At 38.4% G+C, this 25,150-nt stretch overlaps 1 protein-coding gene across 1 annotated transcript; it reads left to right on the top strand.

The window, feature by feature from the left end:
* Positions 1–9,002: 9,002 nt before the first annotated feature.
* On the top strand, positions 9,003–24,180 carry rab11fip2 (RAB11 family interacting protein 2 (class I)). The gene is made up of 6 exons (XM_020601718.1): positions 9,003–9,251; positions 9,995–10,580; positions 13,743–14,149; positions 16,223–16,559; positions 17,906–17,978; positions 20,160–24,180. The coding sequence occupies exons 2-6, from the start codon at positions 10,228–10,230 to the stop codon at positions 20,382–20,384; spliced, it is 1,395 nt and encodes a 464-aa protein (XP_020457374.1). The 5' UTR covers positions 9,003–9,251; positions 9,995–10,227; the 3' UTR covers positions 20,385–24,180.
* Positions 24,181–25,150: the final 970 nt, after the last annotated feature.

Here is a 25,150-nt window from a genome sequence, read left to right on the forward strand (position 1 = left end):
AATTATTCTTGCTGCTCAATGTGGTAAGGCTCCTGCATTCTGCATCTGAGAGATAATGATGCCATTAACTGCATGAACAAAATGTACCTTTTACTAGATCTAACAAGAAAACATTCTGACATTAATTTGGTGTAAGTGTAACATTGCTTGTGTTAACAACGGAAACAGAGCAGCCATCAAACTGGTTTGCAGTCATTAAATTTTACAAAGAAACCTTTTTTCCCAAGATGGTGTTAATTTTAGGAAAAATAAATATGAATTGCCACACAGCATATATAATAAATAAATATATATATGAAGGAACATGCTGTAATTAACTAAAATATTATGTATGTATGAATAAAGCAATTGTTTTGATCTTATTTTATGTTGTAATTAAACAGGCTCAACACATTTTCCAACTGTGTCAAAACCTCAGGTGAAATTTTTTTTGTCTTTTCACAAAATTATAAAAACATTCAATGTTGATCTTACACTAATTGAGAAGTTTACATTCTTAGCAACCACTAATAAGAGCTCTTTGCTTCCAGAATAATCCCTCCTGAGCCACCATTTAATAACATTTCTCTAAGTCTTTCATTAACCAAACAAAGGGCCAACTTCCCTAGTTTGCATGATGCCGGTATATTTCTGTGAGAACCACTAAGTTTGTACTGTGGACTGTATTTGCAGTTGGCTTTAAATGAAAATAAGCCCACACATCTCAAATCCCTTCCCTGAGACTCTGTGGGCTTTTGGCCCTTCAAGGAGCAGAACTCTTTGATATTGACTACACGTTTTAGACTAGTGCCCCCCCGCCCACTTCTAATAAATAGCTTCAGACGTAAGGGATCCTGATCAGCGCTTTCAGCAAAGGAAGCATTGCAAGAGCATGAGATCAACCCCTGGATTATTCTGCCCTACGTTGAAAAGCAGCCCTCTCCAGCTCTTGGCCCACATATAATACCCACTGGTTGCCACAAGGAACACTGTTCGGATTAAGTGTTGCCCCTTTCACATAAGCAACAAGTGACAAAGGAGGAGATTGGGCAACTAACCTGCTGTTTAGATAAATAAAGGTACTCTATCAGCTCTAATAATTGCTTACCCCCTCTCCTCTTGCCTCATTGTCCATTGACGAGTGCTGCTTGGCCTCCTTCTAATTACTGACAGATTTGATTTTTCAGCGACAGCAGGAGCCGTTTGTGGCCTTTACATCAAGTAATTATGCTTGCCCTCTCTCCCCACCACCGCCACCTATTTTGTCCTTGCCTTTTCCAAAAATTCACCTCTTCCTGTGCTTCTTTCTAAAGCTAAATGTCCTGCTTCCTCAAACCTTTAGTTTCCTTCAGTGTGAATAAATTTCAGCTGCATTTAAAGATGTTTTCCTGTTTCATATTTTTAATAACAGAAATGACCTTTACACATGCTAGGCAAAATATAAACTACATGGAAAAATACTTTAATTTAAAAAATCAGTCACAATTAGAAATAATGATATAAATGAGGGTCTTTTTAGGTTGAATGTCATTTGGAGGTATTTAGTAGTAGTAAGGTCTGGCAAGCAGCACTTTAAAAAGTTTATCCAAAGTCCCACAGAGGCCATTTTATCTATGGGCACTAACTCATTAGTTTAAAACAGCTAAATTATTTATTATATTAAGGGAAAAGGTTGGAAGTCACAGCAATGTAGCAGTGTTTGCACTGATGAGTAAATTTCTTTAAAAGTAATCTTGTGAAGAAAAATGTTTTGCACATTTTTTCTACCTCCTAGTAAAATTTATAGCATCAATAAAAGTGCACATGCACTCTACAAAGACTTAAGTTTTGATTGTAAACACTAACTCTCAGGGTCTAGAATGGGAGCTCCCAAAATTCTGTATTAATTAACTAAATTTATTGAATTCATAAAATAAGCTGCTAAAAAAGACTGAATAAACTATTTTTAACGACTCTAATAAAGTTTGAAAATGATCCTCTAATGTACCTTTAGCTTTAGCCAAAACAACACTTTTTGTCTAGCAGCAGGAACTGTTTGTGTACATATTGGACTCTTCACACATGTTGCCTTCCCTTCGCTCCTCTGGCCTGCAGGTTGCATGTAACAAGCACTGCTACTCCACGGGAGAGCTAGAGGGCTCACTCCAAAAGCAGCCGAGCCCAGGAGAGCCTCCACAGTCACCTTCGCGACATTAAAAACCTAATTATCGCAGGAACAAAAGTCCACTTTTTTTTCTCTTAACACAATTAGTCAGAAACTGCATTTCTGAGTTTTAAATCTATACAGGGTCCCATTCTCTACAAATTATTCATAGCTGCATGTTTGTATCATACTGGGAGTTTCAAAGCAAACATATTTTCAGTGCTGGTCTGTGTTAATCATCCCACCCACACATTTCATGGATTAGTCGTTCACATTGCATGAAATATAAACCGGAGTGTGGCTCTGCCAATATACATATGTATTATTCAGAATATTTCTATTGGGTTGTCTGAAAGGGTTAGATAGACACTATATATACACTGAGAGAGAATCAATGATTCCTAATCCACTCGACAAGCAGCTGCGATAATTATGCATTTCATAAATGATTAGCAAAATACAGGAATATTTAATCCCTCTTTGCAGTGATGTTCTTTAAACATCTCTTAGATACAGGGCACATGATGAGCATCAAATTGGCCTTTCTACTGGAAAATAGCATATTTGTGGCAAAAGCCAAGTTTGAATGTGACTTTTCTGCAGGCATTAAAATGAAGTTTTTAACAAATTCACAAGTGAAAATGGGTAACTACTTACAGCCTTGTTATCAGAATCAGTTCAGTATGAAGAGATTCACTGACAAGCGTGCCAGCAGATTGAGTTCACATATTATTGATGGGTCCAGTGCAGCCAAACTTGAATTTTCGGATACATTCAATTTGTCACATGTTCATTGATAAATACTTGTAGCCTTGTGTGTTTGAGTAGCAGTGACATGAAAGACATGCCCTTCTTTTCCAGCTGCTGCTAAGGTAACTGTGGTTGTGTGGGGGCCGTGAGGTTCTTTTGTTAATCAAACACCTCTGCTGGAGACAAATGTCTCACACACCTTATTGCTTACAAAAGATCTACCAAAACCAATCATTGTAATATCGAGAAATCATGGTACAGTACCAAGTATGTACATCACAGAAGGTCATGAGCCTCAAACTGCCAATCAGACATGTCAGCCCTGCTTAATGCCATCTGGGTAACCTTTTGTGGTTGATATGACACAAAATTAAACAATCCTTCAGCATTTCTCTGTTACAGACCTCAACCTTTGATGTCACATTGACAATGTAAAAATGATTTCCCAACTATTACCTCACAGAACTATGAGGACTAATACCAATTATTAAGATATATTTTCCTGCTAAATGTTCAGAAAATAAATCAACTTAGGCTAAAAACAAACAGCAAATGATGGTGCATTTGCAGAAGCTGCTACCATCACAACATCTGGAAGACATGTTAGCCCATGCAAAGATGTAGTGTGTGGAGACTAGTAAGTGTCAGTGATGTGTCCTGGAGAGGAAGAGGGCTGATGACAGAACAGCCGTGTGTCTGACCTGAGTGAGGAACAACTCCAGGGAGCAGTGACCTCCAGCAGACACTGGTGACTCTCAGCAACACACATGGTTTACTCATATCACAATTCTACTGCAAACACATAAACACAAACACAAGCAGTATAAATTAATATTTGGTCTCAACAAAAGCAGACAGGGACTGTGCACTTACACAATGTGTATTATACACAGGCTGACAAATGCTATGGGGTTAGTGGCATCCATGATGGAAGAACATGGCAATTATCATCTGACCTGACAAACCGTTCACAGTGTAATCTGTGACTGAATGTGTTATTCCAGGTGGTAGATGCTCACACACTATTGGCCTTTAGCTGAGTGAATACAAAGGTCATCTATTTGGGCATTTGTAACCTAAGAATGGAGGGACATTATCTTTTCATTCATGACCATCCTAATATTAAGCTGCCAAGGAAACATTTAGGGCAATGTTTCATTTTCGGCTAAAGTGTTATTAAAAAGTGTTATTATCACTGCAGACACATAAACCCAGTTCTTATGAAAAGATTTAGGTAGCTTGGCCCTGGATGAAAACATAAAAATGAAAGCAATTTATCTGTTTTTCACATGTCTTTCATAGGTTATTCATTCAAATGCATGATAACATTAGGGACAGTAGGATGTCAGAAGCAATAAAAATATTTCATACGAAACTTGTCAGTGGATTTTAGTTTATTACCCACAGATACATTCATTCATATAAATATAATTCACTCACATTACATGGTATAGTTACACATGTGTAATGACTTTTAACTGTACAGTCTTAGCCTGTGCAAGCAGTGCAACAAAAGTTTTTTTAAAGTGTATTTATTTGGTGAACAGGGTATCTGAACTGCTTAATCTTCAGTATCTCTGTTATCCACATATGTAAAATGCATAAGCTGATAAAACAAATAAATGGTTTTACATAAAAATGTTTATTAAAATACAGAATACACTTTTGGTCCTTTTTGTCTGTTTGGTGGAAAATTGGGTTTTGAATGAAGATATAAGTGTGACTCCTTTAAATTTGTGGTATAGTTTATGCTCATGGGAACAATTTAGAACAAAAATCTTCATGATTGTCAACCACTCTGGATCTAGATCCAGATACATATTAAAAGCATCAGTTTATTTTCCACTATCAGAGTAACATCCCTGAATACATTTTATTTTGGCACAATGATTTTCCTCATACTGTATTTGATTTTCTACTAATTTGGTAAATATTGCAGATAATTCACATATTTACATTTATTTATTCATATATACAATATTTATATAAACCTAACTGTTCTTAATTGTGTGGTTTCAATTTTCAGTTCTCCCCAGAGTCCCCACAAGAATCGCCCACTTTTTTACAGCTACTGCATATGCAGGTGTGACTTTGCTACATTGTTATACAGTATGTGTATGTGTGTGTGGAAGAAAATGTTAATTTGATTCTTAACATAGGCAAATTGCTATAAAACTATGCAGACTCAGCAGCTGTGTGGGATGATGATCCTTGTAGAAACTGGTAAAACGCTGAGTCCTTTTTGCTCCTAGCTTTGAAGACTGGTAAATGATACATCCTACTTATTTGTTTCTGTAGGGCTAAGGTAATACTTCTTTAGATTTGTATGATTTTTATGTTTAGTCTTTAGCCATCTTAGCCATCTTACTGGCTATGCAAATAAGATACACTATACATTCCACCTTCTCAGAAAAATTGTCATTTAGAGCATGCTTTACATTCATCACTTTGAACTACTTTAAATAACACTTAAAAAAATTAGCATTTTTGTTTTGGCTATGGAAAATACTTCAGCAGCAGGATTTTACTAAATATTCTCTATGTTATCATTTCAATCGATAAAATAGAATTGTTGCAGATAAGCAGCATACTTTTGCAATAATTTTTCATCTTGAAACATCCAAGAGGCTACACTGTAGAAAATCTGGACTGAAGAAATTCACACAAGCCCAGAGAGCAAAACATAATGCATGCACCATGTGCTACGAAGCCTGGATATTTGCAAGCCCTCTACATGGATTATACAAAGATATAAGGAGGTTGAAATGGCCTAACCTCCTTTCTGCCATTCCCAATTCATTCAGCACTGACAGTTTTCCTTCTCTCTGCGAACATGCGCTTCTCATTAGCATGCCTCTGAACTTTGCCTCACAGTGTCTTTTCTGAGCAGGTCTGATGAATTATTTCATCCTGTACAGGGATGACTGCAGGCTATACACATTTGGATGCTTCCTCTGGCCTAGGTAAAGTCTTTTCATATTGAATCAGGAGGGACACCTGTTCGCCTGGCCCATAAACATGACCTCAGAGTGTGTTGCTGACATTAAACTGTGCATGTAAGAATGCAATAATTTAGAGGCCTACAGGGACACAGTGAGGATATGAACTGTATTTCTTTTTCTTTGTATTTATAGAATTTAAAAGCAGTATCTTTAATCAATGGTTATATAATCTACTCTTCTCTACTATACAGTTACATATGATCAAAATCATTTGATGTATTTTGATAAATGAAAATCAACTACAGTGTGGAGCCTTGTGTATGCAGCAGAATGTAGCTGTGAGTTAAAGACCTCTCTGTGCATAGATACATTCGGGTACTTCAGCTAGACAGATTCAGTGGTCTCTCTGGTTTTGCTACAGCCTGACTAAGCCCTACTGTACGTCCTCCGCTACTGCTGAAATGCAGCCCCAATTGTTCTGATCACACAAGGGCCAGCTGGCTGGGACAGCAGCCGGGCTCCCACAACACACAATATAAGATCCTGTATGTCAAGGAGAAAAAAAAAAAGGAAGAATTTTGCACAGCTTTTTCTCAGTGGCACAATCACATAAGGTAAACCAGGGAAGAAGATACCTTGTGTAATAATTGGTTACAGAGTAGATGACTGACACCTCCTACACAAATAAACCTGTCCTGCTTGTGAGTTGTGGATGCTATAGTTTTTCTGGTTTTATTTTCACTTACTCTTAGAAATCAAGACCTTTAGGGAGTCACCGGGTTGACATGTTGCCCTAGCTTAGCAGCTCCCTTTTAGCTCTGCTCATCAGGCTGCACTCGCACATCTGCACCTATATATCAAAGCTGTGCACAAAAACATTCCTGAGAGCAAAGCAGAGGTGATTTGTGAGGCTTTCTCCTTCTTCTTCTTCTTTTTTTTTATTAAAATTCATCTGTGATCTAAATGTTCACTCGGCTAAGAAACTGTACTTTTTAAATCAGTCATCTGTGCAAAACTTCGACCTGCACCACACTGAAACCAGCATAGACATAACAACCGTTTCTCCTCTCCTCACTCTGCTTCATGGCTCTTTCATATATTTTCTTTTGTTCTCAACATATGGACAATCCTGCAGCCAGAAACTTTTAAAAGTGTTTAATAAATGTAATATAACCTATACAGCGTTGAAGAATGGTGCCTAAACCAGAACCATGTGCACAGAGTGGATGGCCGTTAGAGGCCACAGCTAATATGGTTCAGCATGTGGACACGACCATGCAGGCAGGTTCACTTACATGTTGGACAGTTTATGATCTTCACCATTGTTCCCTCAGAAAGTAGACTGGGTCCTTATGTTACTCCTAATGTGGTCTCTACTAGAACTGTCTTTTCTGTTTTATCTCACATCGGTGTAGTGTAGTGGTATTATGTTCCAGTAGAGAATAATATATGAAAGTGGTTGACTTACTGTCTAATTAATGACAAGTGTCATAACCCTCATGGTGAATTTGCATGCCTCTGGTCATTATAACATACAGCTCAACTTGACAATACTAACCACAACAATAATAAAATATTCCTGAAAAGCAATTTGTGTAGTGATGGGACTGGATAAATCATATACACTTGGATGTCAACCAGGACCGGTGTACAGTGAATACTTTTTAAACATTCCCCAGGCTCAGAAGCCTCTCAAAAGAACTTTCACCACAGTCCTCAACTGTCAACAAAGTTAATGGTCGTATTACAGGTTAAGGCTGTTGCTTATCTTCAAACTTGCTGGCTACCGTACACTCAATAGTCAGAGCCAATCATATTCTCCAGATGATTTCTTAACGTTATTACTTCGACTCAGTGGTGGATCTGTTATTACAGACTCATGCTGTGCAGCAAAATGTTGTGCCTTCCACAGAACTTTAAACTCTAGTAAAGGTGGGCAATTTGATTAAACTCATCTTTCACACTATGTACTTTTATAATGTGATATCAATATATACTGTGATAAAGTGAATTTTATAAAAAAAAATATGAAACTGAAAACTGTTTACAGATAGAAAAATGTCTGTTTTGTTCAATCAAGTCTGTTAATTTTTTTTTAATCCTCTGCACGTAGTTAAAAAAAATCCAATAATGCCATAAAGCACCATTGTCCATAATGACTGACACCCAGAGGGAAAGGGACGGCTGACACAGTAAGTTATGACCAATGACTTTGTATCGCCATACCATATATAAATTATTCTCATCTTGCCCAATGTGCAATGTGTTAAAAAAAAACACAATACATCTAAAATATGTCCATTTAGTTAATATTTCCATTTAGCCATAAAAACATGGAGCCTTTTGAACATTTATTCAGCTCAAATAAGCTGAATAAGCTGGAAGAGAGCACACACTGACACACACACACAGATTCAAATTCATTTTAGGTGAGCTAAAAAGAGAGCTCATTTTCAACATTAACAGTTTGCCACATCTGCATTCTTTAGTTACAAAATGACATTGTGTTATACCATTCACCTAATTTTTTATCCCAGTGGTTAATGTAAAACATGAGGATGTAATCCACAAATGTACTATTTAATGCTATCTGACTCGCATTTTTGCACAGCCTAATATTTCACTAAGCCTTAGTATTTCATTTATTGATGCACTCTAGATAATGGCAATAATCTCAGTTTGATGGATGGCCCAGCTGGAGCCCCAGGCCACTGGTGTGTACATACTGCACTGGTTGCGGCATAACGATAAAACCAACATTGGCTGGTGTGTTTGGTTAAGATGCACTTGTCAAGTAGGGTGACAAGCATGTCTGTGTTCATTCAAGTGAACCCCTTATCTGCACCTCCATGTCCCACTCATGAGACAAAGGCACTTCCCATGTTTGTATGATTTACCTCTTTCAAATAAAGTGCACACCGAGCACACTTATCCCCACGCTCAGAGACAACCATATCTTACTGAGGAGAGTGTGTTAGCTAAAAATTTGTATAGCTTCTCGTTGATACTTACCTGCACAGTAAATCCACAAGTCAACACCATACAGTATATGGTCAAAACTGTCAGTGGAATACATAGGCTAATTTCTTTTTTTTCGTGTTGTTCGGCTTTGCCTTATTTATTTTTACACTTACACAATTGTAGGCTTGATATTTAGATACTGTACATCTTTATGGCTTTGCTTTTTAGCCGCAGCTAATGGTGCGCGAGCACCTTTTCGTTGACGCGTTTCTTGGGTGAGGCGGAAGTGATGTCAGACCAGGGAGTAAAGTTCGACGCTGGCAGTCTATAGTAAATAGCAATGGATAGCCACAGTAGCAAGTGCAACAACTAGCGTTAGATGACATTTGTCCTAGAAGTCATCGTACAACTTTATTAACGAAACCGGTCTTTAATGAGCTGAATGTCTTTGTAATGCCGGCGAAGATGACACGAAGGTAAGCAGCTGCTCTGTGCTTGCTAATTGACTAGCTATCCTCTAGCTAGCTAACGTTAACCTGCAGTATAACCGAGAGGATAAACAATAGCAAAGCTTCATGTAAGTGCTCCGTACAGTAGTGTTTTAGGTCATTTTATTGCACGAGTAGTCAACTGAATTTAATCTTGACAAACTATGGACGTGCTATTTTAAAATCAAATCACACTAATAGAATTCATGTAACTATCTGTGTCATTTATACAATATACAGCTGAGTTTTCTTTTTAAAAACAGCGATGGTAGAGATTTGGAGCTATACCTTTAAGCTAATCCCAGGCACTGAAAAAAGACACTTTGACAGAACCTATGGTCATTTTACTTCAATATGGACATATATTCTTCGTCAGAAGCCCGGTATCCAAATAATATTAATTTGCAAGTAGGAAACAATCATGCCATCATCCATATGAATCAGTCACTAATTCTTTGAGGATGGGATGTGTCATTGCATGAGGCTATGAGCCGGTCACTAATTCTGTGAGGATGGGATGTGTCATTGCATGAGGTTATCAGATGCTGATACTGAAGCTGAGATATTTGTAGAAAACCTACAAAATCATATAGCACAGGCTAATGTGTGTTTTACTCTTTGTTTCATGTAAGTACACCAAAGTCATGTTGCTGCTCCCTGTCAGTCTACATGAGTCATGCCATGGTTCTGGGAAAGATACTGATGCTGTTCTGTTTCTGTCTGTTCTTCAGATGACTCACCAGTGGCTTGGACATCTGTGATTTGACAGAAGATGAGGCATGCTCAGTTTCTCAGACCAGTCATTGCTTGTAACGATTACTATTGTGAACCACACTGACATGGATCACAACCTAAAGTGAATCATGGTTGTTGCCTTTTGCACATCAGTCACTAGAAAACTAACTACATAAATTATAACTGAGTTTTTTTTTAAATGGCTTTATATTAATAACCAGTGTTGACAATGTCACTGGTTGAGCAGTCTCAAAAGTGGTTTCCAACCCATGTCCAAGCCACTGTTCTTCAAGCAACTGGTTTACAGCCCAAGGGCAAAAATGGCACCAATGATGCCTACACTATCATCCAGCTGGGAAAGGAAAAGTACTCAACATCTGTGGCAGAGAAGACACTTAACCCTGTCTGGAAAGAGGAAGCGTCCTTTGAGTTACCTGGTCTACTTTTGGAAGGCAACCCAGAAGTATATGAACTCTGTCTTATAGTGATGCATCGGTCCCTGGTTGGGATGGACAAGTTCTTGGGTCAGAGATGCATCAATCTTAATGAAATCTTTGATAAAAAGGAGCGAAAGAAAACTGAGTAAGTGTCGTATATTGTAACTGCAACAACAGTGTCCTGTTTTTCACCACAAGGCATAGAATTTCACAGCAAACCATACATATAAATTTTGATAGGTCTGCATCGCTTTTACTGTACCTTTACTGTTTTACTCTGCTGGAGTAGGTTTCATGCAGAATAAATCTATGATGCGTTATTAAAATTATTTAGTCTATTTATTTTAATAAAATTTCATTAATTCAAAATTAGAAGATAGATTAATATCTGATGCAAAATTCTCACTATAAATATTTTCTGTGTTTTATTTGAGTAACAATGCTAATTAATGAGCTGTCTATATTTGGACAATGGGATAAATCTGTTGCATTTGGATGCCACTTAATTGAGTCAGCTTGTTTGAATCTTTAATTTTTCTATAGTACATTTAATAGTCTTTAGCATCACATGTACACAATTCAAGCTCTTGTGTATGTGACACTCTTATATAGCATTCAAGTACTGCACAACTCCAGCTCACGGTCATGCAGCCATGTGCTGTTGGTACAGGAACAAACCTTTTGAGTGCAAATGGAAAATACTGGCAGAACTATTCCAGTCATAAGTAGATTACAGCATGAGCTACATTAGTTATTTGTCATATTCAGTGTGTTATTTCAGTATTAGGCTTCACATCTGGACCTAATAATGTCAGTGTGCTGTGTTGTGTCTGTTATATTCTGTTCCCAGTTAAGTTCATGACCTAACTTTTTTACACAACATGATTTAAATACTGTTTATTGTCATTTATTGTTTTTATGGACTTGTTTTAGAAATACATTATAGCCCAGGCGGTAGACTGTTCTTAGAGAAACACCAGATTTTCTTATACAGCTTTTTAAGATCTAACATACCTCACAGATGAGGTGGTTCACTCATGCCCACAGTGACCACAGATTGGTTGAACCTGAATTTCTTGTTGACCCTCTGTTGTTTGAGGCTTAGCAATGAATTGGCCTTCATTGTTGTGAGGTTATTTTTAGTTTAATTTATGACATGATGAGTGCCAGCTGGCCTTTTTGAAACTAGTGGAGCTGGCCAAACATGTCTTGTTAGTCACTCCCATTTACAGTTGTTTTAAAGGTGTGAATGGAGTATGGCCTTTACTTCACACCAAAAATACCTGGGTTTGAATCTTGTTTTGAATTTATTTATTCCCTTTATGTTTTCATTTTGACTGAGTGCTGTGTTTGCCTTCCTCAGAATGCAAGTCCAGTAAGAGTAGCAACTCTGAGTTGTCTGCAGGTGTGACATTGGTGGCCAGTAGTGGGTGTCTGTCTAAGCCCTTTCATAAACACATGACTTGCCTTATGACTTGTTTACTCATTTTATGACCAGCACATTCTGGGGTAATGTTCTGTATAAAAGGTTTGAGCAGATCGAGTACATGAATACAAAGTAAACTAAAGCAACATACTGTACATACCATCATAGCATGAATAGGCGCTATTATATTTGGCTAAACTTTGAGGTGTCGACCTTTAACAGTCCAGCACATGCGTTTCTCAACCCTACATTAAACAAACAGGAACAGAATAACCAAATTGGATCTGGTGCTAATTAGTTCACTGCACATTTCAACGTGGAGAGACATTAGCACACTTCCTCTCTGCCCATCAGCTGGGAGAATCACAATATGTTCTAATCAGTGTGAATGGGTTGTATTTGTTTTACATGCCTAAGCTGATGCACCTCGAGGCTGTGCACTTTTTCAACAGAGGATCAGTAATGGATATGCCCGCGTTGCTTGTTGGCCTAACCCCACACTGAAGACATACTTGACTATGACGCTGGGACCATTGATGCTATATCTACACTCCACAGTGGGTCTGTCCATTCACAGTGATTTTGAACTGACATAGTGGGGAGGAAAGCCTGTCCAGATATCTGAGTAGCAAACCCATAATTATCGCACACCTGTGTTTGTTGATTGTGAGGAGTTTCCCAGCGGTCCAGGCCTGAGTGGGAGGATTGTAGTTCCAAGCGCAGGGAGGTTTATCTTGGCCTTGAGACACATGTGAGGTGCAGCTCTGGCCCCATGGCAGCGGCATGCTGTGGCTGATGATCAGGCGGAGCATGGCGCACAGCCTGGGAATGGGACCCAGCGAGGCCTTTCATGACTGGGCTCCTGGGCCACGTGCTAGACAGTTTAGAATAGCGTTCAACAGCTGCAGCTTTTGCAAGAGCCAATACCAACACTTTTTTTGTTTTTGTTTGTTTTTGTTTTTGTTTTTGTTTGAGATGATAACTGATATTACATGGTGGAATTCAAGATCTACTGGAAATCTTTATTTCAGTCCAGGAAGAAATATCAGTAGCCTAATTGTATAAAAACGAATATAATCATGCAAATATGTTTTCAGTTCAAGGCTTCATTATATTGAAAAAAATGGTTACAACATTTATTGAACTGTACCATAATGGAAACAAATGAGTGTGCAGGCCAATACTAAGAATACACCCCCAACATTTTCCAGATTTACACAGACTTATGATTATTTTATCTTGAAGCTGGTTTCCTAAAGGACATTGTCACAAGCCCTATAACACAGGGGATATGTCTCATTACCATGTATGAACTGTTGATGTTGCCCTACGATGTGGCTTTGCAATTTCCCAATTGCTTGTCGTTGCATTTCTGAACAAAGGCCAGATTTGTGCAAATGCCACTTTATTTTGCTCAGAGTGAAGGCATAAATCCCATTACTTCCATCTGAAAAAGCATAGAGGTTAAACAAATAGAAGCCCCAGAGCAGCCTGAAATGGTCTGTATTATTCAGCAGCAGGCCATTTCTTACATTAAGTTTGCAATGAATAATGTTTATCCTCTGAATGATCAATTGTATTCTCACAAATAAAATTCAAATGGTTTAAGCCCCTGCATTTGTGTGTAGCTTTTGGATTAGTCTTCTCAAATTAGCCTTTTCAGTGATGTCCACAAAGAAGTAGGTAGAGCGCATTAGAAAGAATGTGGGCTATTTTTTCTGTTTGTTATATTGTTTGAAAATGTAAGAATGACATTCTGACTTTGTGTACCTGTGTTCCTGAATTACCTTTAATCAACTCGAGGATTTTCTAAAGTCCTGCTCTTTATATATAAATTGTCTCATTGACTTTGCTTAGGCTAAGCTTCCTCTCTTTTTTTAGTTGGTATTCCTTGGAGTCCAAACCAGAGAAAAAGAGGAAAGACCGAGGCCGCATCCAAGTCAGCATCCAGTTCATGAGGAACAACATGACAGCCAGCATGTTTGACCTCTCCATGAAGGAAAAGCCCCGCTCGCCTTTTTCCAAACTAAAGGACAAAATGAAGGGTCGCAAACATGACAGCAGCTTTGGTGACGCATCTTCAGCCATCCTGCCTCGCTCTTCTGTGTGCGACTCGGAGCCCAGCCATCAGTCCTTTGCTCCAGAACCACAACCCCAGCCTGAAGCAAAGGTCAAGAGGCCACTACTCGCTGGGGCCCAGAAACTCTCTGCAGCCCATTCCATGTCAGATCTCACTGGAACCCAGTCTCGGCCCAAACCGGACTCCATGAACTCCATAAACGAGAGTGGTGAGCACCAGAGCTTATTTGTTATATTTGCCGGTTAATTTAATCAATTTTTTTGTTTGCTCTCAGGTGTGTAATAGATGAAATGTTCTTGTTGCTTGATGCATGTGATGAAGTGATGATAGAAATGTACTATTTTGCACTGTAGTATGATAATGATAATCACCTTTATTGGCCAAGTATGTTACATACACAAGGAATTTTTCTCCGGTAAGAACTGAGGCAGCCATCTGTGGCACAAACATACATGAGCACACAGACACACGCACACATTTGGCATTCAGTGTCTTGCCCAAGGACACTTCGACATGTGGAGTGGGGAAAGCAGGAATTGAGCCTCCGACCTTTCGGCTGGGGATGACTGGTCTACCTCCTCAGCCACAGCCATATGTTTTAATTATCTAGCAGGTGGAACTTACCAAGTTATCATAGTGTTTGTGACTTGCTATTAAAATGGGATGCTACTGCAAATTGTAGAGGCTCATAGTTCCCTCTCACTCTCTCTGAATATATACAGTCACAAGAAAAAGTAATGGGCTACAGCTGCTGTTTGCAATTTCCTGGTTTTCTGCCTAAATTGGTCATAAAATGTGATCTGATCTTCACTGCTGGTATGCGATTCTCTTTTTACACCATACGTAGTTCTGTATTCTCCTCCCAAACAGTTTTACCTTTGTTTCATTTGTCCACAGGACATTTTCTCAGTAGTGTTGTGGAGTGTCAAGGTGGTCTGTAGCAAACTTCAGGCTTGCTGCCGTGTTGTTATTGGAGAACAGTGGCTTCCTCCATGGTGTCCTGCCATGGATACCACACCAGTCCAATATTTTGCATATGGGTTGACTTATGAACAAAGTTGTTATCCTACTCCCATGAATGAGTCATGTAGCAGCTAAAAAAGTGGGGTTGATTCAAATATGTGTAATTATCATTCTAGTCATGTATTGATTAGCCATCAGCACCATCATCAAAAAGGCACAGCAGAGGATGTACTCCCTGCGCCAGCTCAGGAAGTTTGATGTCTCCATGGGGGACCTGTACACCTCATGAGTCAAAAGGAGGGCAGAGAAGATTTCTGCAGACCACTCACATCCTGAACACAAACTCTTCGAACTCCTTCCCTCTGGACGGTGTTACAGGTCACTGTACACCAAAACAACCAGACACAGAGACAGTTTCTTCTTTTAACTTATGTTTTTTAACTTGTATATATTCTATATTTATTCTGTTTTTATTGTTGTGCTCATCGGGGGTCATTGGGCTGGAGTCAAAGGCCTTGTATTTTTGATGATACTTGACAATAATTTTTATTTTTATTTTTTTATCTCATTTCCTAATGAACATTCCTTGTCTATTTGCATTGTTTGTTGCTTTGTTTATGCTGTTTAATTTGTTATACTATACAGCCTTATATTGGTATATTGCTTACTTGCCCTTTGCTATTGCCTTACATAAGGATATGTACATACACATTGAGAGCCGATGTACCAGAGTCAAATTCCTCACGTCCAACACACCTGGCCGATAAAGCTGATTCTGATTCAGATTTTGATTCTGATTAGTAATTCTGTTACACCCTACAGGTACAATATGGTCATTTTGACACAGTAAGAATTGTATGTTTGCCAACTGACACTGCAAGCAATCAGGCAGCTATGTGGACTGGTACTCATTACCAGTGACTCAGCTGTTGGTCTCCAAATGTACTAATAATCACATAAGGCAAGTAAATAAATATTGCTCAGCACCCTGCCTGATCTCCACCCCACAGCTATGGGAGACAGTGCAATATGCTGGTTTTGATGTTTAGCTTACGATCTGCTTTGTGGTGATTCAGACTGGCATACAGGGGAACCTAACCAGTGTTCTGAAGGTAGGATTTACACAATTGTTGATTTGAAGGCCATAAATAATACAACAAGCTGTCCTAAAGGCCTGGTTAGATTATCCTAAGCTCTGTCACAGATAATGCAAATTAACAATCACATATCTGACATTTTTAAGAGTGATTAGTTCTTTGCATGATATGATTTCATCATGAGTTGATGTAATGTTTTGGTTTGTTTCCTGGGAGTACAGGTGGATCTCACAGGCATTCCCAGAGCGAAGTGCTAGGCTACCAGGACAGCAACGCACACAGTGACCCTTTCACTGATATCACTGATGCCCTGCCACAGAAGTATGCCACGCTCCCACGCAACCGCAATCCATTTGAGGGGGAGCGGGGACAGCTGTGGGACCGGAAGGAGAAAAAAGAGAAGGTCAGCCTACTGGAACGTGTGACAGGAAAAAAGGAAGGTCGCAAGACCAATAATGGGGGACGTTTCGGCAGCTCTGGAGACCTGCGCTCCCCCAACCCCTTTAGCAGTGATTCCCAACCAGCCACTAACCCGTTCAGCTCTAACTACAAAGCCAGGTAGTTCCTTTTTTTTGTTGTTATTGTTGTTCCTTTGGATTCATCAAAATTAAAACGGGCCACAGAACTCCCATCCTGTGCACCCTGCTTTATTCACCTGCTGTTCTCAGCTGCCTTCCCTTTATAAGGGGGGTGCCTGAGTTTCTGGTTAATCAGTCATGTGACCTATAAGTCAGATATGTGTATAAAACAACGTTTGAACAACAGTTTTTGCAAAATGCTTTTATAAGTAGAACTTTACAAGAAGTATTAATAACCACAAATACATCTTAATCCATCAGTGTGTAAAAAAATTGGATGAAGATTTGGGGAAAAAGATGGATAAACAAATTTTAAATCTGTAGTTGACTGTTACATATCCATCCCTTAACTAAACCTGAACTTTAAAATAAATCTAAAAGTTGTCCATACTTTATCTACATCTCACATCAGCAAATATACTGTATATGAGACAACCTGCTGTAAGGTTTTAATTTGGTGGTGTATTTTAAGTCAGCAGTGAGTTTCAGCTTGTGTGTGGGACTGAGAAACAGATCTGATTTCCCAATATGTTTCACTGAGTGATCGGTTTCTTCCATACCTTAACTGTAGCTTCCATACACATGGCTAAAATTTGCGTTCAGCCCCTGTACAACAGTGATTCTTATACATATATAGCATTTTACTACAATACATTTTTATCCTATTCCATAAATGATCTTGGTACTTCATGCAGCAACAACTCTACTACAGGCTATTGGTCATAGTGTTTTTGTAAAGTTTTGAATCCTTTTTGATTGTAGTCTGCGATCTGATAAACCCCCTTCTCTTTTGTTCTGCTGTCAAGCATTGCTGTTCAACCATTTCCACAGAGATGGCTACATCTATTTCTTGTGTTGCACCAAGAGTTGGTGAGCACTGTGGCTAAGTTCTGATTTATCAGAGTGGAAGGTGTCATTAGTGGCTCTTTAGAGAGCCTGAGCTTGATAACAGAGCCCTCTGAGCTATTGTAACGAGATCCTCTGCAGAGATAGACTACCCAATTAACCACTTATCTCTATAGGCACTAGTCCATCATCTTTACTGTTGCCTTTGTCATGCAGTAGCATGCGGTCATTTATAATGTGGTACATGAATATTAAAAGTATAATATTTATTGACAAACTAAGGCAAAACATGTTCTAATGCTTTTTTTCTTGATAAACTATCTCAGTCACCACATGCAGTATATATGCACATTTGCCTTATCAACACAGACAATAGACATCTAAGTGTTTGTTTTAGTAGAATGTCAATAGTTATACCCAAAAATCACACCATAATGCCTTCATGTGAATGCTGACTTTGTTTTTTTTATTTCTTTGCAGTGATAAAAAATCAACAAAGAATGAAGACATCACCTTTGGCCACAAGAAGAAGGACATCTGTGGCAAGAAAAATGTAAGAAAGGCAGCAGGACACTTGTAAAATGACAGTGACTTGTAAGGTGATGTTGACACACACTGTCAGCTTTACCTGACAATGAATGAGATACAATAAAGAGGAGAACTTCTCAGTGTAGTGTCATGCAGATTTTTAATTGAGAACTCTTTAAGTTTCATTTGACATAGCAGCTGGTGACACTGATCTCTGAGGCCTCTGAAAACTCAGATGTGCCACTCAGCTAATTAGCAGCTGCACACATCGCTGATTGTGTCTGATCCGATCATAATTTGAAGTGGCGTGAAATTTTGGTCTGTAAGGTCAGTCATAGTGGTGTGTGTTGCACTGGTTCTGTAATTGGAGGTTTTTATTTATTTATTTATTCAGAAAAGACCTAGAATTGTCAGTAATTTTTCTTTTTTTAATCATCATTACATTATTTGTACATTTGACATTTTACCCTTTTATAGTTTTTATTTTAAGTTATTTTTGTGTTTGCAATTTGAAAAAAAAATCTGAAATTTGCCAACTATCACGCTCTAAAATTGGTATTTACAAGGGAGCAGTGGGAGCCAAAGCTAAAGTGATGCCTAAATGAGAAAGAGAATGCTGATAATGGCTTTCCTCACCTTCCTTTGTGAGTGTTGAGGGCTGTCAGTATCTACACATGTGCCCCTGTGCATGCCACAGTGCCTTGCAGAAATGGCAGCTCCCATTTCCTCCACTTCAAGGCCCTAATTAACCACACGCAGGGGGGAAGGAGGGCGGTGAGAGATTTCAAAGGACTGAGCTTTTAGATTCTCAAAGCTGAGCTCATTAGAAACTGTAATGACACAACTGGAGAATGCCAAGTGTGCGTCTTATCTTCTCCTCACTACTGATCGCAAAAAAATGGTCATCATTACTTTGCCAGTTCATGGTCATTTGCAGGCCTTTGTCACCAGCCACTAAAGCTTTATTATGCTGTGTGTGCATGCATGTGTGAGAGTGAAAGAAATAGTGTGCACATACACATGCTAGTACATAAAACCAGCATCCACTTCCATAAGGCTGTCTGTTTTCTTATTCCTTCTCAGATGGCTTAAGTGCAGTATCTTTCCGTGAGGTGCCCTTTTTGTGTTGTGTGTGAAGAATAGGTTACTGAGCTCTGTTCTTGAAACCCTGCTTACACTGGACATTTAATCTCAGTGGCAAATATTTCATTTTGGTTTGTGTCGCCCCACAGTAGCCTCAGTGCTGTTAGAAGCGATAAGATACCTGGTAAGCAGTCCTGCTCCAGGTCTTTCTGCATTGTCTTTAGCCAGCAGTAGAGGCTTGGATGGTGCATGGGAGTGGAAGCTGATAAGTGTGGTATTTTAAACAGGATGAAGGCTTTGCTGCTCTATCCGTTCGGGGAGGATGCCCAGCACTGAAGCGATAAAGTGGTCCCTCATTAAAAACGATTACAGCTCCTCTCGTACCCGCGCAATATGATCTGCACATACCGTACCACACTGCTCTGTCCAAATACATTGTCCTCAAAGAGCAAAGCTGGGCTTGGGTTGCATCCTTTTTTTTTGGTATTTATTAGCCTGACCTTGAATTGCAGAAATATGCAGCATGGCATTTCCTGCTCAAAACAAAGATTCTCTTTATTTTGGAAATCTCATTTGTTTAGTACTTGCAAGCTTGCAAGAGTTTTTGCTTGAACCCTCTCTAGTTGGAGAGATAAAGCTTTTAGATGTGTGAAGCTAAAGAAAAAAAGCTTTCTCAAGATGTTCAGATAGCTGTTTTCTGTAGTGTCAAAGTTAAGTCTCGTTAGAGACTTAAAATGCTGTTGATTCATTGTATACACTGTTGGACAGTTTAGATCATAACATCTACCAGAGAAGTCACTGAGATGTCAGTGCTAAATCCCTGGGGAACAGTCTCATCTTAACAACTCTCAATTAGCCTTTATTAGCAACAGAGAACAAGAGATAAACACAACTGGTGCCAACACATCTAATTAGTCTATTTTCTCTGTTGCACTGTGAGCAAACTTAAAGGATATCTTTACCCTTGCCTCTGCTATCAGATGGTGACTCTTCATAGAAGATCATTCAACCATTTTAGTCTACTTTTACAAAACATGTCTATACACAATATGGTGGATATGGAGCATGTAACCTCAAAGTCTGCTGGGGTTAAATTGAGCATTTACTTGTTTTCCATTTTCAGGAGGTGACACAAGAAAGCATGGCCTCCTATAGCAACTTATCCTTTCAGGAAGTTGTGCAGGAACTCATCAAGCAGAAAGAAGTGGTGAAAAAGAAAGACGCCCACATCCGGGAGCTCGAAGACTACATCGATAACCTGCTCGTACGTGTCATGGAGGAGACACCGAGCATTCTACGGACACCCTATGAGCCAAAAAAGAAGGCGGGCAAACTCAGTAAAAAGTAAGAAGAAGCAAAGAAACAGAAGATGAAAAGTTTCTAATAAAGGTTTAGTGGTAGCTCATGTATCATTGTCATGGTAAAATAAGTGAGAACAAATAGGGATGATCAAAGCCAAATGTATGATCAAGTTATGTCTTTATTTTAGAACATTATTCGATGTAGTTGTCATAGACTTTTTCCTAGCATTTTGGCTATTTTGGTTCTGGCATGTATTTTGCCATCTTTGTTTAGCAGTCCTGTGTTTACTGTTTAAGATTTACTTTATGAATATTTGCTGTAGTGCATTTTAGGTACTTAAACAGCACATGAGAAATTCACCAGACAAATTAAATCCATACTTTTGACAAAGATTAGATTTAGCTATATTGTATGGACTTGTGAATGCACATACAGCCACCATCATCTGCCCAGAAACTCTTAAGGTGCAAATGTAGCCAAAGCCATGTTTACTAGATGACGTATTGGCAGTTGTGTGCTGTTTGCTGAAAGATGGTCAAGTGGCTGATAAGATGAAGCTGTCTACACTCAAGCACATTCTTGCCATAGCAGACACAGTGTCAGCTTAGTTCTGAGCCTCTTCTATGCTGCAGATGTGGATGGATGCTGCTCTCCCATCAAGTAGCCTGAGCAATGAATCGGTCTTCTTAGAAAGACTGGAAGAGAGTTAGAGCAAGAAACGGCTGGACACAGTCTGTGATTCTATTTTCTCTGTAGCTTACTGAGTTGTGCATTAAAAAAAACAAAGAACAAACATGTATTTTATCAGGTACAGACTTTAAGTTGTTTATTGTTTGTGGTAACTGTCCTTTAATTTTCTTGGACCTAGGGTCCTGGGCTAACCTTACTGACTTTAAGTGCAATAATCACAATTTGAGTATTGTTCTTTATATTTTTCTGGTTATGTTCTTGTTTACTCTAATCACATCTTTGAGTTGAACTCATCTCTTAATATTGATTTGATTCTTTAGAAAAGCTTGGAGTTCTTTGTAACGGTCTACTCAGACTGACCATCTCCTCCAAATACTGTTTTTACTGAAGATTGTATGTATGGCACTTAGCTGCACATGTGGATATATGCCGAACAATCCTTGTTTTATCATTGCCATAGCTAGTTTACATGTGCCCATTATTTTAATGTTTGTATGGTACTTTATAGTAAAAATGCTACTGTATCCCTGTACCTCCCTCCCTAGCCACCTGTTACACTGTGTTAACACTGTACAGGTTGAACAAATCTAAAAACCCATTCATTTAATTAACTAAGTATTCATGTATTAAGGACTTACTGATACAGTTTTGAAATGTAGCTCATGTTGACATTAAGATCTCTTTACCTTTTTAATAATATTCTAGTCACAATTTCATTATGCATTGTGCCTCAGTGTATTTGAGCTATTTTTCTTTATCAAAGCAGTCCAATTCTAAAAGTCATATAAGATAAATGTGTCTTACCAGTTCACTGAGTACTAATGAAAATAACAGTTCGAGGTAAACAGCCAGTCACTGGCATCACATAAACTGTTTGACAGCTCATGTCAGAAGCACACTGCCCTGATTTCACTGTTTTATGTCATTTCATTTGTCACCTCAGTCATAACTTATGTTGTTTCCATGTTAAACATTGCACCTTAATTCTGTTTACCAGTTTATTGAACAAATGCTAGTGATTTCACACGGGGCTGCTGTCAGTTTTCACTGCTGGTACTAAAATGAACTAACTAAAGGTTATAGTTTGTTTTTAAAAACCTATACCTGTACTGGTGCCAGGTGTTCAACCAGTCACTTAATGATGTTTAGGTTTGCATTTTTAATTATGTATTGAAAGTATGCTTCATGTACAGTGTTAAATGTGTTATCCTTTACTCAAAGTTGCACACCAGTTTTAATCATACAGTATACCTAACATTGTTAATAGATCATGATTCACCTTGTCCTGTTGCTGGTATTTATAAATCAGTTTTGTACTTACTGTACCTTCCCATATTAAGTCTTCAGAATAATTGACCTTTACACTGTATGAAGCCAAATCACCGGTGACACAATGTGCTGCACTGTACTCGTCAAATGTCCGCAGTCAGAAACACTTGTCAGTTAAAAATTTTCATGAATGTTGCACCACTTAGAAATGCATTTTGTCATGTACTAAATGTTAGTATTTCCTGCTGCTCTGAAAGTAGTTATTTCATCTGGAAGTATGTAATCTCTGTTTGGGCTTGAAGCCTAAATCTCTTGGTTACTGAATGTGTTCTGGGTGGCTTCAAAATACATAATTCTGAGATGCATAATGATATACAGTACCCTAACAAGGCCATTGAACTTTGCCTGCCTTTAAGGTATTTGGTTTATGGAGAGAACATTTCATGGGTGTTTTTCCCCTTTTCTGTGTAATCTGACAAAATGCACACCTTTATTATCAACACGAAGTTACTGTTGCTGCATGTGACACATGTTTGTACTGGAATAAGATGATCTGATCTTCAACTATTTTGTAAATCCAAAAATGTCTGAGTTGGTTTATAAAATTATGATTATTACATGATACTAATTAAGAAGACATGTTTTTGTTGTGGACAAGCTTCTCACTGGTTGCCTTCCTACATGTGTTGAAGTGTAAACTCTGTGTCTCCTCATGTTGCAGGCCTTACCAACTGCTCTAACTAGTCTGCATTGGTAGTTATCCAGTTGTTCATGGACCTTGCCAAACTCTTAATACTTCCATTGTACATACTGTATAGTCACTTTTTAATATCAATTCACCTCTCTTGACTTTTTGCACACTTGTTCTACTTGTAAAATGTTTGAAAATGTGCTTCCTGGGGATTTATTCTGTCTGAGGTTCAGTCAAAGTGAGTTAAGTTAAATGAGATTTCAAAAGTGGGAATAAAATTGTAAAATTGAAGAAGTATTCACCACCCATCTTTCATTTGAACTAAACTGGCAGCGGTAAACTGTGATTTAATTGTGATCCTCAGGCTTTTTAATAGATTTTCTTTCTCAGACCTTTTTCCTTTAGGTAGTTTCTCTTGCTTCCAAAGCAAATGTGTGGATTTCTGGCAGTCATCATACATGTAAGTGGAACAGGTGATTTACACTCATGTCTACAGTGTATCCTATAGACTCACTGCTTTGTTTGAATGGTGAAACAACAAAAGATTTCACATTGAATATGTTTGGACCTCGAGGTTATTCAGTTCACATGAAATATGAGGGGTGAGTAGTTCAAATTAATTTATTTCTATAGCTTGAAATTGGTCATGGTCTGTGCCATAATTTGTTTACTGTATTGCACATGCATTAAAGTAAGTGCTGCTGGTGCATGTCTGCCCCATTCCAAAGAACAGTGCAAAACCGTAGTGATTTTTTTTTTTTTATGATGTTGATGAAGCATGCATCAAACCTTTTGATTATGATGACATAAAGCTCAAGTCAGATCTCACAATCCTCCTCTGGCACTCTTATAAGTCTTCTGCTGACAATATGATGCTGCTTGCCATAGGCCACATACAGCTGCCAGACACTAAGACATAAGCTAAACTAAATCCCCTGATGCTGCTTGTAATGTGGCACATCGTTTCAAAGAAAATGATTGTGTTCATAAAAGATCTCACCAGTTAGCACAGCTTGGTTGAGTTTACAGAATTTTATGAAGGCTGACGCACAGGCCAACACAACTAAACACATGGGTTCAGTGTACTGCACTGTCTCAACATGGCATGGGCCTAAAATGATAGTTTCAACTGACATATTGGTCGCCAATTGAAGCTAGTTAATGCGTACTGGGTCTCACAGTTGTTTTAAGCATATGCCTTGAAATGTAATGCAATAAAGTAACTAGATATATCATTTCTGGATGTCAGTCATGTTTTGATTATGTAACACTTTAGATAGTTACCAAATTAGTGTTTTCTGGATCGAGAAACACACATTAAACGTCAGCCCTCATCACATGACCCTGTTGTAATGTATTAAACTTGCATAGTGTGTAAGTAGGTTAACAAATGTACTTTCAACAGAGAAGGTAAATATGAAAATAATTTTTACATACTAGCCAATATGTAAGACTTTCATACCTGGATGTTTGGGGACAGGAATGATGTTTTATATCATTGTAGATCTGGAAACACATTGCAGTCTAGATGCTGAATGTGTTATGACAACAATGCTGTTAACCCATATTGTAACAGACGCTCTAATTGATACAAATTTGGCAATGCAGTTCTTAATATTCACACATTCTCAATGCACTACACATTTAGATATTATCATGTAATTTGAAAAGCACAAGCAAGATTGTATTGTCATTTTCAATAAAGTCACTGCAAATGAAAACTACTTTAATTCTGAGGCAGAAAGATCAAAAGCCTGTAAAGATATTTTAATCACAAATGGAATTAGAATTTTACAACATGTATCCTTGCATTTTGCAGCAGATTTGGTTAATCAAACACTGATCTGATTCAGATCTTCTGTAAAGTGAATTGCTATTCAGCTGTCATTCTTAAGGATAAATTAAAAGCCACTCTCAATTATCTCTGATCTCGCTGGCAGTTAAACCATGATTAGTGTTTTTAATTGTGCTGATTTGTGTCAAGCTTTTGTTTTCTCCCTGCTCAGAGCAGCTGTTCCTTTTGTTCTGGAGAAATTCCCATGCTTTCCTGGTAAAAGAGAGAAGTGGCATCGTTTGACAACTGAGTAGCGAGATTGCTTGTTAAAACTCCACTCTAATTTGCCTATGTGTGCAACACGACTGTGTGAAATCTTTTGGGACAA

This window comes from Monopterus albus, unplaced genomic scaffold (assembly GCF_001952655.1).
Source record: "Monopterus albus unplaced genomic scaffold, M_albus_1.0 scaffold3.1, whole genome shotgun sequence".
Lineage (NCBI taxonomy): Eukaryota > Metazoa > Chordata > Actinopteri > Synbranchiformes > Synbranchidae > Monopterus > Monopterus albus.

Bases quoted from the DNA above. Each gene is read 5' to 3' on its own strand.
- rab11fip2 (XM_020601718.1), top strand. From the start codon at position 10,228: ATGTCACTGGTTGAGCAGTCTCAAAAGTGGTTTCCAACCCATGTCCAA. The intron at 10,581-13,742 runs GTAAGTGTCGTA...CTCTTTTTTTAG, and splicing joins AAGGAGCGAAAGAAAACTGA to TTGGTATTCCTTGGAGTCCA. The intron at 14,150-16,222 runs GTGAGCACCAGA...CTGGGAGTACAG, and splicing joins GAACTCCATAAACGAGAGTG to GTGGATCTCACAGGCATTCC.